The following is a 12,929-nucleotide window of genomic DNA, read 5'->3' on the forward strand; positions in this document are numbered from 1 at the left end:
GTGCAGTCCTAGGTGTCTCATTTCAAAGCTGCCTTCTTCACCACTGACCTATGCTACTCACCAATCCCGTATAGCAAATAGAAGAAATTACACCAAGGCCATCTCTTTGGCTTCATCCAATATTTTACCTGGCAAATGCCAGTGGCCTTGCCTCTCTGGCCGGTACTCTGAGGAAATGCACAGGAGATAAGCCTGGCCAGTGAGCACGGAGGGGCTCAGAAGACGCCTTGCCTGGAGCGCCTGGGTGGCTCAGTCGGCTAAGCGTCTGACTTCGGCTCCGGTCACGATCTCACAGTTTGTGAGTTCGAGCCCCGCCTCAGGCTCTGTGCTGACAGCTCAGAGCCCGGAGTCTGTTTCAGACCCTGTGTCTCCCTCTCTCTCTACCCCTCCCCGACCCCTGCTCATCCTCTCTCTCTCTCAGAAATAAATAAACATTAAAAAGATTTTTTAAAAAAAGAAGACGATGCCTTGCCTGTGCCCTGCTGTTCCACATTGCGAAGTGGGGATGTCGTGTGATCGGCTGAGACTCTATGGAGTGCTTCCAATTCCCTAGAAGTCATAGAAACTATCCTCTCCACGAACAACTGAAGTTGGGAAAGGAGTACCAACTCCACTTTCTTATTAAGAGAGAACCTAGTGCTGGAGTGGAAGACAGGGACTGAGTTTGGAGGCCTGGATTTGAGTCCCAACTTTCCTGCAAATCACTTAACCCTTCTGCATGTCGGGTTCCTAAAGTGAACAAATAGGAAGGTATATCTCTCATGAGGAAAATGAAATGGTATAGATTTGCAAATGCATATGCTTAGAAATATCGAAATAGAAGTCCAGTTCACTCCCGTCGGCGTTTGGCAGGGGGGCACGCGTTTCTGGGATGAGTTTTACGTGGCTTCGCCTTCTTCACCGTTGGATCCAGGGTGGGCTTTTTGGCATGTCTTCCCTTCTGAAAAAGGTGGATTCTTCTTGAAAGGCCCGCCACACCGTGCTCTTCATAGCTGGGACTAGGTTAGAAATCAGGATTCTGTCGGGGCCAGAGGGGGCCGAGGCAGCCTGAGAACATGGGCTCTGAAGGTGGAGAGAAGGGGGAGCGGGTTTTCAAAGGGGGACAGAAGGAGCAGAAGACACCTAATCGGCCCAGGTGGCCCAGGCACGCACGGAGGAGCTGCTTGCCCAGGTGTGTGGTTGAACTTGGATGTTGGCAAATGAGAAGGGATGGGGACCCTGGGACGCTGAGGAGCCAAAGAATTCATGTCACCTCACCTCCGTCCCCAGAGACCTTCTTACCTTTTGCTTTAGCACAAACAATTGCATCTGATTCCATGTGTTAACAAGACAAAGCGTTAACAAGAAAATGGCCAAGAACAGGCAGCAGTTGGGAGAAGAAATGGAAGACCTGGATTTTTCCACAAACCTTTACATCACACCCGAGGCTTGGTGTAGGGCGTGGGGTCCTCTTTTCACAAAGCTGCCCCTCACAGGTGTGCAAGTGGGATTGCAAATGTGAATAGCTCATTGCAATTCACGTTTCGTTCTTTCTTTTTCTTAGAGCGGTACCCTGAAAAAAAGAATTCCCATTTAAGAAATGAATCTGATTTTTAGTTAAAAATACCCAGTTCAGACATCAAAAACTGGCCCGAGTACAATTGTTCCCTGTTCACCCTGGAAACAGGTTGAATCAATAGCCCTCCTGGTAGCCTGCACTTTTACTGAGGTCGCCTCTGCCCCCACCTCTTGTAAAATTCGGATCCATCATTCAGCTGAGTCTGAAGAATGATGTCTCCATTGGAAGCCCCAGAATAGGGGGCTGTTGTTTCACTGGAGACATCTCAGCCCCTTAATGGCCTGGTGCTCTCGGCTATAATATTCTAAATACACATTACAGAGAGCGTGATCATATTCATAACTGCTCCATTGTGGCATTTAGATTTACCCTTGAAATTTATCTTTAATTTTTACAGTTGTCTCCTTAACCACGTATATTACTCCCTTCTTCAAACAATCTGTCTTCCTGCTGCAGTTTTTCTTGAAACCAAAGCATAATTAAATATTAAATTAATATTTCATTTAAAATTAAATATCAAAGGCTTCAGTCTAATCTTTCACTTATGCACTGCTGGTTCTCACCTCGTGTTCTTGTTCCTGTATCCACGAAGGCGGGTACCGCCTCTTAATAATGTGTTCTTATATTATCTTTGTCCTTTTTTTTAATTGGTGACACCGAACTTTTGCTACATTGAAACAAGCGGATGTGGGGAAAGATTTTAATGTAGCAAAGGTTAACGACGATGTAATTCAACAGCCTATGGCTTCAGCCCCACCCGTCTCCACTTCTCAAAGAAGAATTTCACTGCACCAAATAAATAATAGCCTTCGGATCATATGCAAGGGCCTACAAGGGATCTTAGAGGCCATTTCGCCCAAGCTTCTGTGTTTGCAGAGAGAGAAACCAAAGTCCGCCTGGCCTAGAAGATGGTGTATGGTCGGTCATGGGTGGGGGAATAAAGCAGATCCCAGGCCAGACCAATTTTACCTCCATTGGCTATCCAATGCTCTGAAAAAATTTAATTTGGGAGCATTAAGGTGCTAATTGAACATAGGCCTTAAAAGAAATGAACGTAGGCTTTGCATGTTGGACACATGAGCAGTGGGGCAGAAGGTAGATGATTGGACAAGGACATTGGGAAGGTGAGGAGAGAGAGAAAGAGAGAGAGGGAGAGAGAGAAACTAAAATCAAAGCACAAAGAAGGCAGACCCCACAGGAATCAATATGGAGGCTCAAGGCTCTTTGAAGAGATGGACACTGAGGCAAAAGCAGAATGGAGAAGTCCTAGAGGTAACATGAAGGCAAGAGCTGGTCTCTGTACATCTGAATTCTTCCCCATGCTGAGTTGTTCTCCACCTTCCTGTCCTGTCAACAGGACTTTGACCAGAGCCACATAGAGAGGTATTCGTGATGCAGTTTTTCCCCTTCGCTTGCGTATCAAAGTCCATCTTCTGATTTGGTGTTTGTCTGGCAGTCACATTGCAGAGATTTGATTCTTTTCCATTGCTTTCTTTATTATTGGAGAAGGATAAGATTTCAAGTTAGGACTAGAGAGATCCTCTATTTATGTGGTCTAGACCCCTCAGTGGACCGTGAGCTCTATGCATATCTAATAAAAGTGAAGATCCTTTGTTGCCGATAAATGCACATATGTGCAAACATACAGCTAGGCTCAGACTTTTAGAATTTTATTGGCCTCTTGATGGCCATCCATACACTCCATGATGATCGTAGGCTCCAGCTGAAGACTTACCAGTGAGGAAAGCTGAAACCCAGGCCAACATCCTAGAGTGACAGCCCAATTGAGCACTCAGATCTTCCCTTACCACATCATCTGATTTGTCTCTTCTCAAATTTCTGCAAAGGAATTTGATCAGCCTTTGAAGCCGCCATTTTTGTGATGAGTACTCCTGTCGGCCAAGGGCATAAATGACCTCCTGCCTGCAATGTCAATGCTGTCTTTGTTGAGGGTTGACCAGAACTGTAACAAAGACTCCCCATTCCATGTTAGCCAGTGTCCCCTATATTTTTTTTGGAAACAGAAGTAGAGGGTAGGCATTATCTGGTTTCTGTGCCTCCCTTTAAGGAAAGCAATAATCATATAGAACTTATACATCTCACCAACCTCTGGGGAAAATTAATATTGAACACCAGCCAGCTTTTTTTCTAATGAGTGGTTCCCAGTAGATATTTTTAGTTAAATACTATTTACTTATAAAATAAAACCTTTACACACTGCTTATAGTTTATATCTATTTGCCGGATCCAAGATATGTAAGAAACCTCATATATTATACCCGCAATCAAAATGAGAAATGACACATAAGATCCAGGCTCTCAGGAGAAATATTATGAAATCTCAAGGTATTGATGAAAGTTTTTCCAAGGCTGATCCAAATGGGATTTAGATTCTGTGGCAGTTGAAATGTGTATTATTAAACTCCTTAAGCAAACCCGAATGACTCCCAGTGGAGGATTAAGACATTCTATGTATAGCAAAGACGAAATTCTCATGTCTGAGTTTTCTCTATTGAATTCCCCCTTGATTAGCTTCTGTAATATTTAACTTCATGCCATGCCATAATTATTTAATAAAAGGTAAATATAAATTATATTTCAGCGGGGATATGACCTTTTACCTTAATGTGATGTTACTAAAGAAAGACATAGATAAATAGAGCCTATAGATCGAAGTGCATTTTTAATTTACTCTGTTTTTGCCCTGCTAGCACTTCTCTGTGTCCCTGTCAGCCAAGGGGCCGGCAGCGTTTCACAGCACCCCCCACTCCATGTGGTAGGAGAGGTTGGAAATTCACACTGATGATGGTGGTTAATGATCTGGTTGGCCCTCGGAGGCAGTCTTGGTGCTGATCTTGGGCACCTCATTAGCTAATTGAGGTTTGCTTGGCTCGCGCCGAGGCCTGAAATGTCAGAGAACACCCAGGGAGATGGGGAGGAGGGAAGCCGGGATTCGACGTGAGGCTGAACCGACAGGATGCAAAACCAGCTGGTCAGTTGGGAAGTCAGTTTGGAACCAAAGTAAAGGTTGTCCAGTTCAACCTGGATGTTCTGACGGCCGAAAACTGGAGGCATTGACCGACTTTTCTTCTTTTGGCTTGGTGTTGACTAAGCACCGCTCATGATTTGTGCTTCAGACGTGCCTTGATTAAACGAAGTCGTGTGTGTGCATGCGCGCGTGTGTACATGCGTGTGATTTTTTTTTTTCCCTGTCCGTATAGGCGACAGTGTATTTTACCATTGTCTTCTCATCTGGGATACACACAGAACCCCTCCCACAGTTTGCTGTGAAGTCTGGCAGGGGCCTGCCAAAAAACACTCAACATCAGAAATAGATGAGAATGCCTGATCAACTTCTCAGTTTAAAACCTGCATCGCTAACCCGGTGTGGTCAAGATAGTCTGCTATTTCTGATTTGGGTGGGGAGTGAGGAGAGGAGGGCAGGCAAGATAAAGCAGACATTACCCTTGGGACCTGGTGGTTTCCCATCCAACGGGAAGAACAGTGGGTACAAATGTGCGATCAATTCTGTGCAAGAGAAACTTCCATCTACATCCCACTTCTGTGTACTGATTAAAGCCCAGCCGTAGAGAATTCCTCTGCAAGTGGCAGGAAGCACAAGGGATACAGGGATTAGTGGTGGTCATGGGGGGACCCCTGGAGCTGTAGTGAGGCGGAGTGAGAACCTGCCGGGGGAGGGGGGGGGGGAGTAGCCATGCAAATGGCTAGAAAGGACAAGGACAGTAGTGGAGACAGGAGGGGGAGGGCCCTCGGAGGGGCTAGATTTTCTACCTTAGGGGATCTTCCCTTACTTTCTAGTAAACACATTGTGAGCATACTAATTTCTATAACTTCCATTTTCTCCACATAAGAAAATCAGTACCTCAGGTAACGAAATGGTGCCGGTTTGAAAACAGACAGGGCAATGATTGATTTAGAGCATTTTGTCACTAGGTCTGTTCTCCCTGCAGCCCTGGGCAGCTGTTTGTGTTTGCTGATTGATACCAAATGGGGCCTTCTCCCACACTCAGGGGCTGCGAAGTCAGGCAACCTGGCGAGGCTTCGCTTTGGAGATCTGCAGCCCTTTGCCAGAAGCTAGAGAGGAAGCACGGGAAGGCAGAAGGGCGGGTGCAAAGAGTGGGTGGAAGCAGAAGGTGGCATGGCCACTTGCCAACACTCTCTGCTCTTTACCAGCTCAGCCCAGTAGCTCAGTGCAGAGGGGTAGCCTTTGACCCAGGCGGCCGTTGGCGAATCTGGATAAGGCTTGAGACAACATCTCTAAGGTTCAGAGCACAGGCCTAGGAGTTAGAGAAGACAGGACACAAATTCCACCTTTACTGCCTGGAACCACATTCGAAATGGGGATAAAACCCATATCGTGGGGTTGTAATGGGGATTAAACGAGCTAACGTATGTAAAAGGCCTGTAATACAGCAAGCCTTTGGTTAATTCTAACAGCAGCAATAACGATTTTCATTATTGAATATTATAGCCACTAAAAATACTGTTATTAAAGAAAAAGGATTCAGAAACTGCTGACGTTTTAATGCTAAGTGGGAAAAAAAAAGGTTTATGGAAGGATTCTAATTATACACACAGGTTTTCTCACATGTGGTTCTGGATAAAATGGTAATTTGAGTCCAAGTGTTTAATCTGCCCTCAGCCCCAGAAAATATCAGAGGATATTTTCAAGAAAACGACAACAACAACAACAAAAATAGGGGAAATCTAGTCTTCATGTTTGAAGCCAGTTTGGTGTCATCAGTATGCCAGAAATTGTGTGCTGGTGTGTGCAAACAGGGTTGTGTTGGAGGATGTGTAGAAGGCTGCACCCGTCATTCCCCTCCAGGCCTCCTCTGACCCCCTACCCAAAGGGTAAGAACAAGCAACACAAGCAGAAACTTGATCTTGAATGGAGACCAGGGTACCTAGCAGTGCTATATCCAGAGAAGTTGTCATTTACATATGAGGGAGACAAAAAGATATTGTCTCATTGCAGGGGCTTGGATAGAATTCAGCTCTTCTTACTGATGTAACCTGACTGCTGGGGAATTGAACCAGTGAAAAACGTAACAATGGAAGAGTTATGGTATCACAAGAGAGAAAGCAGTTCGAGTATTTCAATTATTGTCAATGTAATGACAAAGCCTAATGTCAATGTGAAAATTAGTCTAAAAGAGACGGATCATAGAAAGTCTAACGATAGTGGGGCGCCTGGGTGGCGCAGTCGGTTAAGCGTCCGACTTCAGCCAGGTCACGATCTCGCGGTCTGTGAGTTCGAGCCCCGCGTCAGGCTCTGGGCTGATGGCTCAGAGACTGGAGCCTGTTTCCGATTCTGTGTCTCCCTCTCTCTCTGCCCCTCCCCCGTTCATGCTCTGTCTCTCTCTGTCCCAGAAATAAATAAAAAACGTTGAAAAAAAATTAAAAAAAAAAAAAGTCTAATGATAGTAATATTAGCTGAAGATGAACCGAACAATCAAAATGTAAAAGTAGAAAGTATGAGGTACAGAAATTAAGGGTGGACCAAATTCCTTACGTGTGGAGGGGCTTACCGGACTCAAATAATTAGAAAAAAAGATTTTCAGAGAAACCTAAAAGCACTGTTTTTAAAATTTTTTTTTTAATATTTATTTATTTTTGAGAGAGAGAGAGGGAGACACAGAACCCAAAACAGGCTCCAGGCTCTGAGCTGTCAGCACAGAGCCCGACGCGGGGCTCGAACTCACGAACCGCGAGATCGTGACCTGAGCTGAAGTTGGACGCTTAACCGACTGAGCCACCCAGGTGCCCCTAAAAACACTGTTTTAAGTTAAAATAGGATGTGTATCTTTCTCATTACTAGAGAGAAATATAGCCATTAAAAAACTATCAGAAATACATGGAGAATGTGGAAGGACAAATTTATAGTAGCAATTATATATAAAATATGTTAAATAATATGATCAAAAAGATATATTAAATAATATACTTGAAGCATTACCCATGGAACACAGACAAAACTAATATGTATTAATTCAGAAAAAAACTTAAATTCCAAAAGACAGATATTCTGCAGGCCACCTTTTAGAATCCAATGCAATTAGCTGGAATAAATAATTAACTAACAGCCAAGCATCTCAGATATTTTATTTGGAACAAAAGGAAGACAGAATTAGAAATATGACTATTCATGGGGCACCTGGGTGGATCAAGTCGGTTAAACGCTGAGTCTTGATTTTGGCTCAGGTCATGATCTCATGGTCATGATCTCACGGTTGTGGGACTAAGCCCCATGTTTAGAAATTCTAAATATACTGTGTAGAGTCTGTGCTAAAACATTTAAAATCGTAATGAAATGCATGAATTGTCTAGAAGAATACAAATGATATTGAGAAATAAAGAACAAATCTAAGGTTTCTGATTGGCAACCTAATGGACATGACAATTCACAGAAAGCCACATCGGCTTGGGGTATCTTAAGTGGGAGGAGTCTATGCGCTATCCCGTGGAAATTTCCAGCCAATACTTGGAGTGATAAGGCAGAATCTTAGGCAAGCTCTCTTGACTAGAGACAAAGGTTTGTGATAGTCGGCATGTAGCTTGACATGGAAATCATGGGGGCACTGATGAGGTGGTTGAGGGAGAATGTATAGCCAAACAGAAGACTGGCTTGGCAACAGTCATGGGAGAAATAGCATTTACAAGATGGAGGGAGAGCAGTCCTCAAAGTGGCCTGAGATGGCGTGACTAAGGAGGTAGAGTGAAACAGGCAGTGCACTTTCAGGAAAGGCGTTGGGTGGAAGAATTTCCAAGGGGAGAGTATTTCCAGTGTCAAATGCTAACTCGTCTTTATCATATGAGTGGAAAAGTTCCGGGGTGCCTGGGTGGCTCAGTCAGTTGAGTGCCCAACTCTTGATTTTGGCTCAGGTCATGATCCCAGGATCGTGGGATAGAATCCCATGTGGAGAACTCACCCAGTCAGCGCTGGGTGTGGAGACAGCTTGGGATTCTCTCTCTCTCCCTTTCCCTTTGCCTCTCTCCCTATGTGCTCTCTCTGTCTCTCTCTCTCAAGGAATATATATTAAAAAAAGAAGAATGGCAAAGTTCCTCTTGGTTTGGTTAAAATGTTATTGGTGACTTTAATGAGAGAAATCTCACAGGGTTCTTCCAGACTTTTAGTCAAGAGAGAATATCCATGCCGTATAAATTTTACAAAGCATAGGATGAAATACAGAGAGCTTCTCAATTTATTTTTCAAAGCTCGTATAAAACACAAATCAACCAGAAGCTGGACAATACCAAGCACACAATCCCAATTATTAATATGGACACATAAACCCCCAGCAACACTAATAGTAATTAATACTTGTTGAATGATTAGTATGTGCTAGGCACTATTCTCAATAGTTAAATGATTTAATCCTCACAGCAGGATTCTTAGGAAAATGTTAACAAACTGTATTCAGAAATATACCATATCCGTGACTAAACACTTAATTGTGACATATTGGGAAATCTCTTATCAAATATAATATATACTTGTCAAATGAGAAAATTCATGATTATAATTTCCTCAGATTCTAAAAAGTCCTGATAAAAAACCCTTATTGAAGCATAATAAATAATTTGATGGTGAAATGTCAATGTCATTCCCATTCGGAGAAAAACAAGCAAGAATTTCCACTATCATCCTCATTTTTAGACCTTTTGAGACATTTTAGCTAACATGAGAATGAGATTAAGAGAACTAGTTGGAATTAATATACAGACAAAATGATCCTCATATGTTGATGCCATGAATGGATGATCCTAAGAATGAACAGAAAACATTAATGACATCTGTCAGGGGTTTGGTTACAAAATAACAGCCGCCCTTGGTTAAGAACTTTTCTGGGCCAAGAACTGAGCTGGGGACATTATATAAATGGTTTTCTTTAATTTTGACAGCAAACCCATGAGATGGATTTTAAACAGAGGCTTAGAGAAATTAATGGTGGAGCTGAAATTCAAACCCAAGATCCATTTGACTGTAAAGCAGAATCTCTTAATGACTAGGCCATATACGACCACCCACTCCCTGCACGCTGCCTGCACAGACACATAAAAACCAAAAGTGTTTCTAGGCACTAGTAAAACTCCTAGAAAATGTGATGAGGGAGTAATTGTATTGACAAGAAAAATGATAAAAAGTGAAATACAGACCAAAAAATAAAAAGCGTGTTACCTAGATGATGAGCAGTACACATTTTATTGGTGGACCTGGGAAAAAAGAAAAAGAAAGAGAATTCATATATGTTTGTATATGTATATGCAAATACCACACGCATTATATGTGTGTGTGTGTGTGTGTGTGTGTGTGTGTGTGCGCACGCGTACTTATCATAGAATTGGGATGATCTTTTTACATATAATACCTGAGGACAAACTGGGATATGATATTATAGCATGGGGACATTCAGAGTGTTAAAAATATTTATACATAAAGTGTTTTTACAAGTAAAAAAAAAGAAAAAGACTAATCCCCAATTGAAAGGACTATGGAAAGAATCAATAAGCAGTTCATAAAAGAAAAAAATTAAAATGATCAGCAAGTATAAGAAAAAGCTCTTCAATTTCACTGATGAATAACGAAATAGACGTTAAAGTGACCACATGCACCGCTGGAGGGAATACAAATTTGTACAGTCTTCTGAGAAGAGTTCGGCAGGATGTGTGGAAGGCCTTAAATATAAATCATAGTTTTGGTCCAGTAATTCTAATTCTTGGAATTATCCAACTGAAATCATTAAAACTATACACAGCCGATAATTATGGCTCTGATTTTTATAATAGTGAGAAATTAAGGATCACGTTAAATGGCAAACGTTAGGAAGCCATTTAAATAAATTATAGGCCATGACATGGAAAAATATGCAGGAATTTTAAATAATGTTATAAAAGAATATTGAATAAGCTGGGGAAAAGTTTGATATGTTGCTAAATTGATAAAAAGTAGGTTATGTAACAGTGTGAATAATTTTAAGTATGCGTGCGTGTTTAGATCTGTAGGGATATGAGCAAAAATGCTAACCCAGCTCATCTCTAAAATGGTGAGATTATGGATGATTGTATTTTTATTTCCGCATTTAAATTTTTTGAATAATTCTTTTGAACCAGAGGTGTTGCTTTGATATTTAGAATAATAGCAACAAATATTCATAAAACATATGTGCAAAAAGGAAGATTAAAAAAGGAAGTACACCCTCCTGTGTTTACTGCTGCCTAATGGGAGTGCAGGTGATTATTTTTTTATTCTTTGCATCTTTTTTCTTTACTTTGATCATGCGTTAATTTTGAAACTACAAAATTTAAACAACAGACTTATAAAAACTCAAAGAAGACAGGAAGAAGGAGAAAGGATAAGGGAATCCACTCCAAAAATTCTTTAGCATGGTAGAAATGGGGAGATGTGTCATTCATTCACTCTGTCCCTCACTCATTTTACAAATTGCTGATGCCAAATGCCTACTATGTGCCGGGCACTGTCTTCAACAATGGGAACACAGTGGCAAAGCAAAGCATGTGTCCTGACTCTATGGAACTTTCAGCATATGGTGGAGCCTGACAGTATATGAATGTACGTGTAGCAAAATGTAATGGGAAATTCTGAAAGTGTATTGCATAAGAACAGGGCTTTGGGAGAATAAATTCACAGAAGGTTTGTATATGTATGAATGGAAATATTTAGGAGAATAAGATAAACTGATAATTAGGAGAATTAATAGATGATAAAGGTATACTTGGGAAACGGAAGAGGGGGGAAGAGAAAAAGCATGTAAGGGTAGCTTATTGTCTTTGTAGAAAACTGGGAGATGGTCGATTGTGTAATATTTCTGGTTATTTGAGAGTGAGCAGAGAATGAGAAGTTGTATGCACTTAAGGCAGAATGGTAAGTAAATGTAATAATCCCGAAATTCTGAAATATCGTTCGAATGTGAAGACACTAAACTACTGTGAATTCCAAACTTACAAATGTGAATTAACCAATGTCGACAGCAAAAAATTCCTTAAGGAATTGTACCCATTATGTATCGATTCTCAGATAATACCAGAACCTTTCTCTTTGCGGGTGGAAGACTTACTGAGAAGCTCTGCTTTATGACCATGAAACATACTCAAAAAGAGGACTTTTATTTTTCAGCATTAAATGAACCCACCATAGACTACGGTTTCCAAAGACTGCAGAAAGTCATTCCAAGGCATCCTGGGGACCCAGAGAGATTAGCTAAGGTAAAAAGAAAAATGCTTTGGAAGTTGACAGGTGAAAACCTTATTATAGGATTTCAGCAAACTTAGATGAATCCAGAAAATTAATACCTGAGGGAATGTGAAATCTGAAAATTTTGTCCTCAAAAACAGATACACTACAAGTATCCAGCTTATAAAACATTGCCAACTTTATGAAAATAAATAATTGTATAATTGCTTAAAAATGTAAGTCCTCCCTCTTTTGTGTTTCAGTTTAATTTTATGTGCCTGTAGTTGCAAGGGCACATTAAGCCACAATCAGGTATTCACAGAGGCACTACCCCGTATGCGGGTATTTTGTGAAGTGAAAAATGCCTCCATGTAAAATTTCTGTGAAATGAATCACTTTTAAGTGAACTTGCTTATGGACAATTATGTCATGAACTTGGCCCATTATTTTAGCTTTCCGTATTGAAAAGCACATTAATTTATTAGACATTCAATTAAGGAGACATTATTAAACTTTTAACGTCTCTACTCGCATTTTGAGTACATACATTATAATATGCCGTGTTCTCTTCTCTGTACTGTGAGTAAAATTCAAGTACCACATTCGCTTCTCCATCACACCTTTATTTCTCCTCTTGGAAAAATCCCCAGCCCCACCATTAAATTAGATGATATCTGGAAAGTAGGTTAATAGCAATTTAAGAGGCTGTTCAAAGCAGGAGGTGGAAAAGACAAAATGAGACGAAAGGGATTACTGATTACTAATTCTCTCTGGTTAAAGTGAACAGGGGGAAATATTATTGAAAGAATTCATCTTTATTAGAATAAAATTTTGCAGAAGGCCCTGCCAAGATCATTTCAGTATTACGAACAACTCCTTGGCAAGCAGCTAAACTCAGGCCAGTCAATCATTTGAAGAATTTCTGGTTAATTAGAGTACCAGATCTTATAAATGGAATGGTCTGAAAGTTTTTAATGGCACTTCCCAGACCTTATTAATTTTAACCAGCTCCACCTTGAATCTGGTCGCGTTTTGGTTTTGGTAGTGCAATCATGTATGGAACCGTTTTATCTAGATGGATTCCGTGTAGATACATATTTATAGAGGGATTTATACGTACAGGTATAATTCTGCCTGTCACACCAATTATACAGG

At 41.2% G+C, this 12,929-nt stretch overlaps 1 protein-coding gene across 2 annotated transcripts in view; it reads left to right on the forward strand.

The window, feature by feature from the left end:
* Positions 1–12,929, forward strand: part of EBF2 (EBF transcription factor 2) — a 195,594-nt gene that overhangs the window by 163,924 nt on the left and 18,741 nt on the right. For both annotated transcript variants that reach the window (XM_019466903.2, XM_019466902.2), the window contains exon 11: positions 11,718–11,806. In XM_019466903.2, coding sequence (XP_019322448.1) covers positions 11,718–11,806 — 89 coding nt within the window. The remainder of the gene's footprint in view (positions 1–11,717; positions 11,807–12,929) is intronic.

The sequence above is a fragment of the Panthera pardus genome, unplaced genomic scaffold, assembly GCF_024362965.1.
Source record: "Panthera pardus isolate Hobbes unplaced genomic scaffold, ASM2436296v1 HiC_scaffold_13, whole genome shotgun sequence".
In the NCBI taxonomy this organism is placed as follows: domain Eukaryota; kingdom Metazoa; phylum Chordata; class Mammalia; order Carnivora; family Felidae; genus Panthera; species Panthera pardus.